Below are 15,000 nucleotides of genomic sequence, written 5' to 3'. Positions count from 1 at the left end.
TTATCGTTTTGAAATATCATACAATACATCTTTTTAAGCCCTTTTTTTTAGCCCTCAATTGTGAAGAATCACTCGGAGAATTAAAATATCCAAATGTTCTCCCAAGTCGAATCAATTGTCCCTCATCACACACCCAACTTGTTCACCAAGTTTCGTCCGTTCATAACTTTTTGAGACATCATGCTACTTATCGTTTTGGCCCCATCTCTAGTAAAGAATCACTTTACTATTCTAGTATCCAAATCTGTATCTTCATCAAAATATATTCAATTCGTCCTTGTTTCACACTCAAACTATCCACCAAACTTTGGCTGAATCCCTGGATAACTTTTTGAGTTATCCTGCTCACCGACAAACAAACTGACACATGGGGGTGAAAACATAACCTCCTTCCACCTTCAGTGGCAGAGGTAATAAGGACTCCTTTATAATCTACTTTCTCCCCTTGCACAACGCAATGCATTGCTCTCAAAGAGATCGTCTTTTCTCCAATTTACACTCCTCTTCCCTCCCCTCCTCCCACATCTCCCTCACCCTATCTCCCACTCCTCCCCCTTTTGAAGCTGGAGTACCTCAGTGAAGTGTCTTGGACATAGTTGCTCCACATTCACTTTAATCCCATTCTTCCCTCCAAGTCTTCAAGATGGCTGTTCATCACCATGATCTTTTCTACTCCCATTAACACAGCCCCCCAAGCCCACCTCTTTCCTTTCTGATAGATTTCCTCTGTATCCATATTGTCCAATCCCATGTGTCCTCCCCTACCTCGCATCTCTTGTTTCTCGAAGTCTCCCTCTTCACGTTTCCTCGCCTCATTCTCCTCTTTGTTCTTTCCCTTACTTGTATCCAACTCGGTCTAACTTTCAGTAAATTGCTATTTTGTCCTCTCTCTCTCTCTTCTCATTCTTCCATGAGCCCAGATATTGTGCACAAAAAAAAAAAACCTCTGCGTATTCCAACTACTTGCAACAGCCGATAGATGTTAAAGATCTCACGGTGTCTCTCATGAAGTCGGAGTTATCACCGACACCCAGAACAAATTCTTTCCTCCAGTCAAACATCAGGCCTGGTGGCCAGATAGTTCCCAAAAAGGTCAGTCAATTTTAAAGAGAAAAACTTGGGCCAGAAATCTTTGGGAAGCTGTGGAAGACAGACATAAATTCAGCCATTTTGCAGATGTAATATGTAGAACTAACTTCCTCGAGTCATCGACTTCACAGACACACCAGACTCTTGTAAAACTCTTCATGAAGCAATAATTATATAATCACAGAAAAAAGCTGCTCCAGAGGCTTCACGGATAAAGTGTAATGATGTATCTGTCACTGTCCATGACAAGTTTGTTTCACTGAAAATTCCTCTTTCCTTTGCTGGGTTTTAATGAGCAGTTACATTCACAGGTTACAAAAAGTGACAGCAGATTCTGGATTAAACTGCACTTTCTGTCGAAGGTGTTTTGTTTGACATTTAAAATTTTCTAATTGAAGAAATGAATGTCGGAGGCATCTCCAAATCAAGGGACTTCGAGTGCATATGGAGCAAATGAACGGAATCATGGAAATGTTCCATTTCCATAACCCAGGTGAACAAAGAAAAATTGGAAAAAGACAAGAGAAGACAAAACAGATACAACTAGAAGGGCATTCGGTAGAGCGCATACCTCCGCCAGGCTGAATGAACAGTTTACGTTTTGGATCCGACTGATAGGCAGGATCTGGATCCACACCTGAACCAACATATAATTGCTTGTCTCGTCACGGAGCCAACTCATTCACCTATTGTCATCCAAAACTTTTTGAAATATATATATATATATATATATATATATATATATATATATATATATATATATATATATATATATACACATATTGTTTTTGCTCATATCTCTCAATGATGGAGAATCACTTGAGCAATTAAAAAGTTGTCATATCTGGATCCGGATTTGGATCTTCACCAAAATCTAATTGATTCGTCCGTGTCACACATCCAACCTGCCCACCAAGTTTCATCTGAGTCCATGCATAACTTTTTGAGATACCCTATTGACATAACTACCGATATATCGTTTTTAGCTCTTTCAAAGGTGAAGAATGACTTCAAAAATTCTAGTATCCTCATCCGGATTTGGATCTTCACCAAAATTGAATCAATTCTTCCGGGCCACACGACCAACCTGTCCACGAAGTTTCATCCGAATCCTTCCACAACCTTTTGAAATATGTATCTTGCTATATATCGTTTTTAGCCCAATCTCTCAATGTTGAAAAACTACGTTAAAAATTCTACTAGTCTGATCCGGATCCGGATCTTCACCAAAATCGAATCATTTCATCCTTTTCACACACTCAACCTGTCCACAAAATTTCGTCCGAATCCATCCATAACCTTTTTAATTATCCTGCTCACAGCCAAACAGACAGACAAACAAAGACAGACAGACAGGGTGTAAAAACATAACCTCCATCCACCTTCGGTGGTGGAGGTCATGCCACAAAAGGATGCAAACTCAAGGATGTTTTAACATATTCAAACTAGACAAGTATGTTTACCTATACAAGTATACATTACCAAATAGCTTAGCATACAGGTAAGGGCCTTTTAGTAAACCATGTCTGTATCATATCCACACCACAGGTCTGCTCTGCCACCTTAGGTAGGCAGTGCTAATTATACAGCGAACCAAAAGCAGGGAATTTACCAAGAGTGTTGGTACACAACGGCCTACTCTTTTCAAAAGATGACATGTTGTCTTTGAGATCCTCATCATTACCAACAGGATGGCTGGATTTCTATACCCTCCTCAGGACAGTGTGCTGCATCCAGGCAACACCACACCAGACCGACACTTTTATTGAAATAAATTAGATTATATTGGGGATCAAACCCCAAGACAAGAAAGCTTAAAAGCAAGAGCGCCAACAAACAAGCTATTCTGCTTCCTAAAAGTAATTCCACCATAATCAAGGCCCACAAGATGAATGGCTGCAGGATGAACTCCATCAAGGGTGTTATGCATCGCCATTAAATTTTGTTTCTGTCCTTTAGTATATCAGTGTATTTGCAGTATCAGGCAATATGCAGGAAGATAAAAAAAAGGCATGTCACCTTTTTCCTTGGATGCAGCAAGTCTTGGTAGAGGCTGGAGCGCAGGAAGCGTGCATAGCTGTCACTTTTCATCAGTTTGTAGATCTGCTCCTGGGCATATGGAAGACAGGTGGGAATAGCAAGTCGAAAAATCAGAAGTGACGAATGAATCACAAATTCCTGGATAAATGGGGAAATGGATATTAATATAGAAAAGTAGTATTGTCGAGTTAAAAAGGACCGTCTGGGCCGGATGGTCAAACCCCCCCCCCCCAGTGAATGACCAAAACGGTGTTTAAAGTACTGTACTACGTTCAGAACATTACCAATACTACGTTTCTGTTAGGATCACCCAAATGATGCCGAATCTGGTGGTGTTCATGAGGAAAGGCAGGAAAATGGAAAACCACTTCTTATAATTTAAAGGCCATTTATTTACAAAGTATTTGGGGAAAAGGGTAGACAAGACACTCAGTAAACGGAACAGATCTGGCAGTCAAAGGACACAAGACTAGGGAAAGGAGGAAGAGGCTGCTGCCTACCTATCAAAAGGATGAGGGATATTACAGCAGAGGGTGGAGTCATCAGCAAAGCGATATAGCGAATTTTCCAGACAGTCATAAAGATCGTTGATGAAGATTAGGAATAGGACTGGGCCCAGAACACTGGCTTGGGGGATTCCAGCCTGAACAGTGAGAGGAGATGAAAGGATTCCATTGAGAGCCACACGTTGGCGAAGAGAGTAGAGGAAGTCAGTAATCCATGTGTGGAGTTGGCCTTGGATGTCATAGGCAGACAGTTTGGCCAGCAAGGCTGGATGCCAAACTGCATTGAAAGCCTGAGACATGTCCAGAGAGACGGCACTGATCTCATGTCTGACATTGAGGGTCTCCATCCATTGTTGTGTGAGCAGAAGCAGAGAGTCCATGGTAAAGTGACCTGGTCTGAATCCAAATTGGTGATCTGAGATGAAGCCATTATAGAAAAGGAAGTATTTGATGTCAACAGCAATGATGGATTCCAAAACCTTGCTGATTATTTTGTAAGGTATCAAGGGATGGATTAGCATCGAGGTGGTTTGAGCATTTGGGTTCCCCTTTAAAGAGTCAATTACCAAATGTGGAAAGGGCAGAACTAGTCCCACCTCCCCTGAAGGCCATTAGTGAGACAGCTGGGCTTTAAACTGGCAATCCCACAGTAACAGAATTCTCTTGGAACTTGTTCAGTTACCAAAAGCTGAGAATTCAAAAATATTGTTACCTTCAGTCAGATTTGAAGAGTCCCCAAGATACCCCATTCTCGTGTCCTTTCCATTATGCCACCATTCCGCACTCAATATCCCAAACATGAGCATTTTCCAACTATAACTTGCCATTTTGGTGTTGCAAAAGGAGCATTGTGGAGTGGAGTGTAGATGTGGAATATTTTGCTCCATTATAATGGAGTTAGTGTGATCTACGTTTGGTGCAATAGGTCTGTGCTACCCTACCATCGAAAGAGTGACACACTTCAATCAAAAGCGATACAGTGACTCAGGCCCGAAGCTAGTTTTTCAAACATAACTGTATTTTTCTTTACAACACTACTATTCTGGCGACATCACAGATACGTTCACATCTCTGCCTTTCTCGACCTTATTATTTAACAAAAAGGGTAACTGATGTGTGGTAAGAAGGAAAAATAATGATGAACAACATTACTCTCTGTAACTTCCCACTACTCCTTTGGTCATTCAAACCAGCAAAAGTACAATGATTGCAGGACAAATGTCCTCAATGTTGATAGGTCTGGCTGGTGCATCCAAAATGAATGGTATAAATGCTGCACTTACAGGACATCTTTTCCATGACCCAATGGACAGTGAGCAGTGATGCATCCTGAGTGAACCCATGAGCGGTCATTGTGCAGTGAAGATCCACTTTGACATGTCACTGTCAAACTACAACAGTGTACACTGATCAAAATGGCATGATAGGCAGTTGGGTTGACCCGTACGTAAGTATGGGAGGTAGAGAAAAATAGATTAACAAAAATACAGACAGTTAAGACCCAACAAGAATGACCGCATTGTGGTCACAACCTGTGACAAAATCCGGTAACGGGCCAATTGGGAAGCATGCATTTAAGACACTGTTAAAAGGTGAACAGTGCGATTGGGAAACCCACATTGAATGTGCTAGTAAAAGGTTAACTGGTAAACTTTCATCCATGTCAGCCTCCTTCACGGTTACATCAGAACCAGCTGATTCATTACGGTTACGGATTGTTTGACCCCAATATGGGACCGTTGAAAAATTACATAATGCTATTTTTTAGGGAGGCGTGTTCCGTGCGTGCTGACGGGCTTGATTAAACCTTACAAATAATTTTTATTCGACATTGATTGGATTTTTTTAGGGTCCCTCATCATGATAACACTCGACCCACAAAGCCAATGGAAATCTGATGCAGTGGATAACAACTAGAGGCCTACAGGTCTGATGTCTTAGGCCCACCAGAAACCAAGGTGGCAGGCATATTATTTTGCCTGGGTGCCATGGTGGGTGGGGTCGGCAGCTGTCCGACCAATCGGAGTACGTTTCAAAAATCGGCCCCCAACAAGAACAACAACAATTACGCGGAGCTCTTGTAGTTAAAAACAGGGAGAAGGGGTTAAAAAAAGAAATAAGGAGACACTCCTGTGATTTCGAACAAGATCGTTTGAAAAGGCTTTGCAATGGTGATGTTGAAGGTTACATCATATATTTATATTTTAAACTTTTCAAAAGAGTGTCACGTTTTAAACCAGCAGCCATCCTCACCTGCGCTTCCTCAAACGTGTGGTGGGTCGGCCGGTCCATGGCCTTTACTGCACGGTCATATGTTTGTGAGTCCAGGTTTATGGGGCTTGGAGCCCCCGGTGCGAGAAACTCACACCAGATCTCTTCGGCTCGGTCAGAAACTGTGCGCCAGGGCCTCTTTCTCAAATCCTGCACCGCCAACCAAAACCTAAAATGTGGTGTGTGTCAATACAATTAAAACATATAATTACTGGTCAATACTTTATTTCCCAAAAACTTCAATCTACTGTGACTTTCCTTACATTGGTGAAAGACCAAAGAGGTTTTCAATGAATGTAGATTGCAGACTTTCAGCAATTTAAGGTGTGAAGGGCAAGACAGAAGACAAGAATATCGTGAGGAATGATGAGAGAAAATATCTCCTACCGAAGGTTTTCAGAACTGAATTCTGACTGAAGAAATGAGAGGAAGAGGTCTTGACCGAACAAGTCTTTGAGCATTTCCTCCAGGGAGAAGCCCCAACGGTGCACACGTGCTGGCCCAACCTCATTGCTGCTCAAGTGAGAAAAATAAGAGGGCAATGAGAAAGCTGTGGTTACAAGAAGATGATGAAAGTTTATATCGAGGTAATTGTTCAAGTTGTTGGAAAAACGCATGGCTGTGGATGCCACGAAGATGAGGGACCAAATCATTGGCTTATAAAGCAAAGGTTCCAAGTTCCAACTGGAAAACATCTGAAAATGTAAAGCCTGTCCGCATCCGCTTTGTACTCGAACTAAACTTGACGAAAACGACAGTTTAAAAAAATTGTACATTTTATTCACTCGTGTTCTCCACTATGTCATGATTAAAGGTTTGTTGAAGGTTTGATGACAAAAGCTCAAATGGTAAAAATGTTGCAGCCTGGAAATACACACTGAATCTCAATGGTAAACAACAATTTCCATTAAAACATTTATGGCTGGTCTACCACTTCACCAATGACGTCATCCTTACAAGTCTTTATTCCCCATTGGGCGTAGAATGAGATGTGCAAACTGTCAAATTTCTCTGATCAACAGTTTCAGAGATATAATGTTTTAATTTTTTTGCGTTTAATCCAGAATAGCAATCATATCATGTAACATATGAGGTCACAATTATCATTAAAATATTCTCCATGGGGTGGTGGTGCTTATACCCTGAAAATGTTGTGTCAATCGGACAAGTGGTTGCTGAGAAGATAAAAAATGTTTGAAAAAATAATCGAACAAAAAATAAAAAAGGCCAAAAAAGAATCGAACAATGATAACAATAATAATAATGATAACAAGTCTGAAGACAATGATGGTTCACGAGTGGTATTTGACGATGTCGAATGTTTCAGAAGTCAAGGATGTTTGACAATGTAATAATGTTTGACCAAGTTATAAAAATGATCAACATGATGTGGTACGAGTGACAGGTTATTAGCTGCAAAATGTCGAAAACCTGGTTTTGTTCAACAACTTTCAAAATTTGACCTTTGCATAACCTTTATAGGTCCCAAAACAATGTTGTGGACATTAAAATAAGGAAACAGGATACGTGCTATAGCTTATTGGAGTTACTTCGTCGAAGAAGGTCGAAAACCCGGTTCGATTCCCACAACTTTGAAAATTTGACCTTTGTGAACTTTAAAGGTCAAAGGTCAAGGATTATGACCTCTGGTGCAAAACTTCCTCTGGAACATTCCAGGAACAATATAACGTCATATAGGCTATATGGCATTTCGCACTCCCCGGGTTATCCAGACTTTGATGAAATCAGCGTAAAAACAAACTTGAATGGGGCGCCATGGGCAAGGTGTTCGAAATAGAGCAAAATGATTTCAAGACTTTCGGTGGGGAATGACCTCAAGATTATGCATAAAAAATATTGTCATACTCGCTCTCAAAGTTTGGGCAGTCGTATGATTTTTATGTCAAAATTCAAAATTTTCTAAGTTCGTGAACTTGGGACGAAAACCGACAAACCCCCTAGGAGAAGATGCAAATTGAAATTGGCTACCCCCTAAAAACACGTTTTTTGGGCATGGTTCCGCCCATAATGGGCGCACCAAGCCCATTTTCAGGAAAACACAATTAGATCATGATATAAACCTCCCACCAAAATTATCAGGATCGGATCAAAACCCACGGAGCTATGCTCGGGACAGACAGACACACAACAATAACGAATATAGTGGTCACTTATTTTTTTTCGTGAAAATTTTTTTTCACTTTTTTCGTGAACCAATAAGTATTTCAACAAAATTATTTATCGATTTCTTTTCTCCATATTCTCATAATAAAACTTTGCTGAAAATTTATGACAAAAGTTCAAATGGTAAAAAGGTTACGGTACGGAGAGATGCAAAGACGTGATTTGACCCTGTCTTCTACTGTGCAGGGCACAGGTTAAAACTCGATCCATGGAGCCAATTGTCCAGATGGGTTTTTATAAAATGATAAAATCGATTCTACATGTGCTTCTCAACCTTGGATAAACACAGACTCATCATCACATCATTTTAAAGCCTTTTTCCCTGAGCAGGGGTTAGCTTTTTGCGGGCTCCAATCACGGTACCCTTTCTTGTGGCAATGTTTTTATGGCCGGATGCCCTTCCTGCCACCAACCCTTCAGTCACCTCCGACACACGGGGATAATTACCAGTTTACTGGTGCTCGTTTCACCAACCCCCCTGATGTTAATTCAGTGGCCAGCGGGGCTCGAACTCAGGACCCTGAGGATTCCAAGCCATCACCCTAACCACTAAGCCAACACCAGGCTTGGATAAACACAGACTATCAGAGCACTTCAACTTCGTTTATCCCACAGAATGAGCTTTAACTATTGTTGTGAAGAAAAGAGACTGCACACACAAGGGACAAAACATACTTGTCTCACCTACAGGCTGGGTGATTAATCAATGTGTGTGTGCAGTCCCTTAGATGGACATTAAAACTGGCATCGTACCTTTTGCCGACAATAGTTCTTGAACACTAAAGACCCTACTGTGCCAAACACAAAGTGTAGGTGAGTCAGCACCAGCACCCTGAATCTAACTGGACTCCAGGTAGCAAATGGTCTGATATTCCTGGAGGTTCATTAACACCAGATTACACTGCTTGCTTTCTCAGAATGTGGTTGATGCCTGGGCAGCAGCTTCTACACTATAAACAATTGGAATAGGTGGTTAGCACGTTACATGTGAACGTCTTCGGATACGACAGGCAGCCAACATGGGCACGAGGATGAACACCCTTTTGCTTTTATGGGACACCTTAAAGGAAATGAACAGTGATTACACAAATGCCGTCACTCATTTCATCATCCATGATCCATGCCTGACATCTGACCTGCTGTCAGTATCCCAGTGTGCAGCATCATTGGAAATCCAAGGATTAGAAAGCTCAGGGATGGTCACAATTGGATCGTATGCAGCATATTGTTCGTAGTAAGAGGTCAGACTGGAAGCACAAGAAGTTTACACCCGAACAGGGAGGGAAGAGTTAACTCAATCATCAATAAATAAATAAAAAACACATCTTAAAAAAAATTTGACATTAAAATTCACAACATTGTGAGCAAAGAGTAAAGATGCATAACCTTATCAATCAATGCCAAGTTGAGAAAGGAAGATGACAGCCATTGGTATTTTCATTCACCTTTCAGCCACTTTCGAGATCTTCAAGCAGTGACGATCTAGTTGGTTCTGCATGAACAAGATCTGTAGAAAAACAAGCCGACGTGATCTTAATCCTGAGAAACTTGCTCTCTTCCCATTATGTGTCGGACCATTGAGAAAACAAATCGTTATTAAAAAATGCGGTAACTTCAAAAAGCACAAACAAGGCGAGAAGACAATTCAGAATACAGTAAATTAAATTTCACAGAATTTGTTATCTGGATCTTCCACTCTTTTTAGGGTAGACCAGAAGAGATGAGGTGCATTGCCCATTAGTGCGCAGGATCATGTTTAATCTCCTAAAGATTGCGTAGAACGTAGAGTTAACCAAAATATAAATGAGAGCAAATACGTTGAGAAACATTGATGCTCTTTTTACCTCCACCACTGAAGGTGGATGGAGGTTACATTTTAATCGCTGTCTTCTGTCTGTCTGTTTGTTTGTGAACAGGATATCTCAAAAAGTTATTGACGGATTCGAATGAAACTTGGTGGATGAGTTGGTTAGGTGACAAGAACAAGCCGATTAAATTTTAGTTCAGGTCAGAATCCAGATCCGGCCCATCGGTAGGATACAAAACATAAACTAATCAACTTGGCGGAGGTGTCCATCCATTGGGACCATACTCTGCACAGAGCGTTGGTGCTGCCTAAGCAGTCTCCTTGGCTATTGGGCACAATACTGGACGGGTCGCCACTCCGACACAGGATACCAACAAGCTAGCACTCATTTTACTAACCTCGGAAGGATGACAGGCAGAGTCAAACCTACTTGGTGTAACGTCAACAGCCAAGTTGGATTTGAACTCAGGATCCTAGGATCCCAAGCCCATCACCCTAACCATTAAGCCAACACCAGGCGTTGGCGGAGGTACACTCTCCACCAAGTGCCCTTCTAGTTGATAACCAGATTTTACTCACAAACTAGATTTCTGTCATTTAACAAAACAATTTGCACCTTCATTTCCGGTGTTGCTTTGCACTGCACAGTTGTATTTTTGTAGTTAACACGAGCTGGTGTAAAGAGAAATTTGAGAAATGGGTAAGTGGGTGATACACTTGCAAGGAAAACCCTGCAAAGACCATTTGAAGAGGCTTACCTATTTATCCCACCTGCTGTCTGATCGACACGCGTGTGATGTGGTCACAGTTCATACTTCATGATTGACTTTTAAATACCGAGGGGCAACTTGGAATGGGCATTCAAATGTTGCCGATAAAAGACAGCACCACCTACTGTATACGAGAAAGACATCGAGTCGAAGGTGCTGAGTCACCCCTCATGGGACAGAAAGGGAAAGACTCTTGTATACCTCCAGATAAGGCTGAGGAGATGCCAAAAGGTAAGGAAGGAGCCGATGGTTGAGCAGAAGTTGAACATAATTAGATGTGGAATAAGACAGATTTTACAGGATGAAGACAAAGTTTAGAACAACAATCATGAAGAGAAGAATCAGAAGAAGAAGAAATGAGAATCAGAAGAAGAACCCTCTCTCTCTCTCCAAAAGGACTGTCTGGAAAACCCTCTCATCTACTTTCTTTACAGTTCTCTTAAGGACGTTCTGTCATCCAAAATTCCTGGATCTCACTACAAACCACATTTCAAAGTTGGCCTCTAAAGCCAGCCGCCGATTGGCATCCTCCGTCAAACAAAGTCCTTCCTTGGCACACCTGAACTTCTATCCACCTACAAGGCCTTCATCCCTAGCTTGAAGGAGTACTGCCCTCCCCTCTGGGGTAGTGCCCCTGCCTCACACCTTTCTCAGCTTAATGCCGTGGAAACGAAGGCCTTCAAGGTCATTATAAACTCCCATGATGAACCTGAGCCTTTAGGCCAGCGGTATCGGTCAGATTTTTTGGTACTTAATCAACCGGCTTGACACAAAGCTACAAGAGGTCTCATATGAAAGATGGGGATCTCATTAACTCATTTTGCCCTGTTGTCCTCATTTTCTGGTGTGCGGCCCATGAAGTATTCACACCTGAAGGATACCCCAATTAGAAAATTTTGACCATTTCCAAAAATCAGTGAATTAGCCATAACTACGAAGCAATGCGCCGTATTGTTACATGATTGGTATTGAAATGTGCAGAATGAACAGGGGAATACTACTAGTTACTTAATGGAATGCTTCTAGATAAATATATGTACATTTGAGTGCTTTTGATCGAAAAAAAGACGTAATTTCCAGACCGCTAACTTCGAAAATCATCAACTACAGAAACAAACATCTGCCAATTGTCATATTTTTTCTTTATTTTATGTGTTCAGTTTACTATATCAATATAATGAGAATATGTTGAAACAAATTTCTACTAGCAAATTATACGATATAGTGACTGAAGTTTGCACAAGTGATGTGATAACTACATGTTACACCAATACACATTGTTCTACGAGAAATGAACTAAAACATATTTTGAGCGAGTGTCCTCGATATGTTCAACCATCACTGTCCGTGTCATTTTGGTCACCATGTGACAGTTCGTTGCCACACTGCCTGTCACTGGTGGCACACATGCACTCGTTAGTGCAAGGAAAACTGTCTTGTGAGCAGCTGCAGCTGTTGGTACATGGTTCACTACCACGGCCTGAACACACAAGACCATCTGACATCTCCGCTGATATGGGTCCATCAAACAATGTGGGATGCAGCACACATTCTCCTCTGTACCATCCACGACCCTCTGGTTTGGGAATTTCTGGATTTGCTAAGTGGGCATTCATCCATACTCGGGTTTGGTGAACGGATCTCTTCACATGTTCGAGAAAAGCTGGTTCAAACGGAGGCAACTTATGCACTGGGACATCTTTGGTCGCTGCGAGTTTCTCCCGAAGATCATTCAAATTTGTGTGTGCATCCATATATTTCCCTTGAGAATCATACATGGCACTGACTAAATGTCTTGAAGCAGCCACTGTCTCCTGGAGATCGTCAGTGGCGAGGACTTCGAGGTGTGGACCATTATTCTGAAGATGCAGTGTCTTCATAGCTTTCCATGCTTTCTTTTTACCATAGTCGAAGAATGCTGATACAGAGTCACATCCTGTCAGGGCATGAAACGCGGGAAGCCGGGTACACGTTTCTGGAAGCAAGCTGTAACATATCTGATGGACCGGGACAAGCTTGCATCCTGCTGATGTTCTTTTCTCTATCCATATTTTGGCAGTGTCCCGCAACTGTGGAAAGTAGTGGACTGCTAAGACAAGCACATCAGTGTCTGCTGATTTGATTGTAATGGACCCACGCACATTGTTACGTCTGAACTCATCATTGGCATGCTTCACATGAAGAAATATCCGAGAATCTGATTGATGATGACATCTGAATCTGATTGATTGATGAGAATCATGACAGTCAACTCGCATTGATGCGAGTTGACTGTCATGATACATTCCTGCAGATGAAAGGCATGCTGTATATGAACCATCAGAGAAGCCACCAGCCAAATAGATCCGCTTTTCTTGGTGATCTGAAAGTTCTTTTGCTGCTGGTGCATGTCACGTGACGTGATTACAGATGAAGTGTGTCAAGGTGGATTTGTTTGATGATAGAGGCATGAATTTCGTCCATTGTGGTACTGGGCGTCCAGCAATTCAGACGGGTATATCCTTCAAATGTGAATATTTCATGGACCGCACACCAAAATATGAGGACAACAGGGCTAAATGTGTTACTGAGATCACCATCTTTCATATGAGACCTGTTGTAGCTTTGTGTCAAGCCGGTTGATTAAACTCCGAAAACATAGCCCTTTATCGAGGTTTACTGCTGGCCTACTTGGGCCTCTCACTTCACCATCACAGACAGGTCTGTTGTCTTTTAATGCTTCCTTTGTGGTTTTGCACCCTCTGCTCTTTCCGTACTTTGTCCCCACAGGTTTCTGCAGGGCACACGCAGTCCACCATTAACCCCCTTCTGGTGAAACTCTTCTCATTCGTTCCTCCTTTTTCCCACCTGTGGAACCAACTTCCACATTCTCTTCAATCTCATTCTTTCCTCCAAATCTTCAGTACAGCTGTTCACCACCATCTTACGTCATCTTTGAACGTTCACCATAATATTACATCATCCCCCATCGAAAACCATGATCTTTTCTACACCCGTTAACCCACTGCCTAACCCTCCCCATCCCCCACCACACACCACCAAGTCCACCTAATTCCAAATTTCCAGTTTTTCCTTATGTATCCGTCTTGTCCACCCCATGTGTTCTCCCCTCCCACTTATTCCTCCCCACACCCATTATATTTGTCCAAGTCTCCCCCTATTTTGGCCTTCAACCCGTGCTGTTGGCGTTCGTTCTCTCTCTCGTTCTCTCGTTCTCTCGTTCTCTCGTTCTCTCGTTCTCTCGTTCTCTCGTTCTCTCTCTCTCGTTCTCTCTCTCTCTCTCGTTCTCTCTCTCTCTCTCGTTCTCTCTCTCTCTCTCGTTCTCTCTCTCGTTCTCTCTCTCTCTCTTTCTCTCTCTCTCGTTCTCTCTCTCTCTCTCTCTCTCTCTCTCTCTCTCTCTCTCTCTCTCTCTCTCTCTCTCTCTCTCTCTCTCTCTCTCTCTCTCTCTCTCTCTCTCTCTCTCTCTCTCTCTCGTTCTCTCTCTCTCTCTCGTTCTCTCTCTCTCTCTCTCTCTCTCTCTCTCTCTCTCTCTCTCTCTCTCTCTCTCTCTCTCTCTCTCTCTCTCTCTCTCTCTCTCTCTCTCTCTCTCTCTCTCTCTCGTTCTCTCTCTCTCTCTCGTTCTCTCTCTCTCTCTCTCTCTCTCTCTCTCTCTCTCTCTCTCTCGTTCTCTCTCTCTCTCTCTCTCTCTCTCTCTCTCTCTCTCTCGTTCTCTCTCTCTCTCTCTCTCTCTCTCTCACTCTCTCTCTCTCTCTCTCTCTCTCTCTCTCTCTCTCTCTCTCTCTCTCTGTCTCTCTCTCTCGTTCTCTCTCTCTCTCTCTCTCTCTCTCTCTCTCTCTCTCTCTCTCTCTCTCTCTCTCTCTCTCTCTCTCTCTCTCTCTCTCTCTCTCTCTCTCTCTCTCTCTCTCTCTCTCTCTCTCTCTCTCTCTCTCTCTCTCTCTCTCTCTCTCTCTCTCTCTCTCTCGTTCTCTCTCTCTCTCTCTCTCTCTCTCTCTCTCTCTCTCTCTCTCTCTCTCTCTCTCTCTCTTCTCTCTCTCTCTCTCTCTCTCTCTCTCTCTCTCTCGTTCTCTCTCTCTCTCTCTCTCTCTCTCTCTCTCTCTCTCTCTCTCTCTCTCTCTCTCTCTCTCTCTCTCTCTCTCTCTCTCTCTCTCTCTCTCTCTCTCTCTCTCTCTCTCTCTCTCTCTCTCTCTCTCTCTCTCTCTCTCTCTCTCTCTCTCTCTCTCTCTCTCTCTCTCTCTCTCTCTCTCTCTCTCTCTCTCTCTCTCTCGTTTTCTCTCTCTCTCTCTCTCTCTCTCTCTCTCTCTCTCTCTCTCTCTCTCTCTCTCTCTCTCTCTCT

At 42.5% G+C, this 15,000-nt stretch overlaps 1 protein-coding gene across 11 annotated transcripts in view; it reads right to left on the bottom strand.

The window, feature by feature from the left end:
* Positions 1-15,000, bottom strand: part of LOC147020482 (regulator of G protein signaling 7-like) — a 151,539-nt gene that overhangs the window by 22,652 nt on the left and 113,887 nt on the right. For all 11 annotated transcript variants that reach the window (XM_085895845.1, XM_085895849.1, XM_085895847.1 and 8 more), the window contains 5 exons: positions 9,536-9,597; positions 9,227-9,337; positions 6,294-6,419; positions 5,889-6,075; positions 3,109-3,198 (listed from right to left, as the gene is read on the bottom strand). In XM_085895845.1, coding sequence (XP_085751971.1) covers positions 3,109-3,198; positions 5,889-6,075; positions 6,294-6,419; positions 9,227-9,337; positions 9,536-9,597 — 576 coding nt within the window. The remainder of the gene's footprint in view (positions 1-3,108; positions 3,199-5,888; positions 6,076-6,293; positions 6,420-9,226; positions 9,338-9,535; positions 9,598-15,000) is intronic.

Source organism: Eptatretus burgeri, chromosome 9, assembly GCF_056783735.1.
Source record: "Eptatretus burgeri isolate ZD-2024b chromosome 9, Ebu_testis_v1, whole genome shotgun sequence".
Lineage (NCBI taxonomy): Eukaryota > Metazoa > Chordata > Myxini > Myxiniformes > Myxinidae > Eptatretus > Eptatretus burgeri.
The sequence above is the reverse complement of the archived record's forward strand: the minus strand, read 5'-3'. Positions and strand labels throughout refer to the sequence as shown.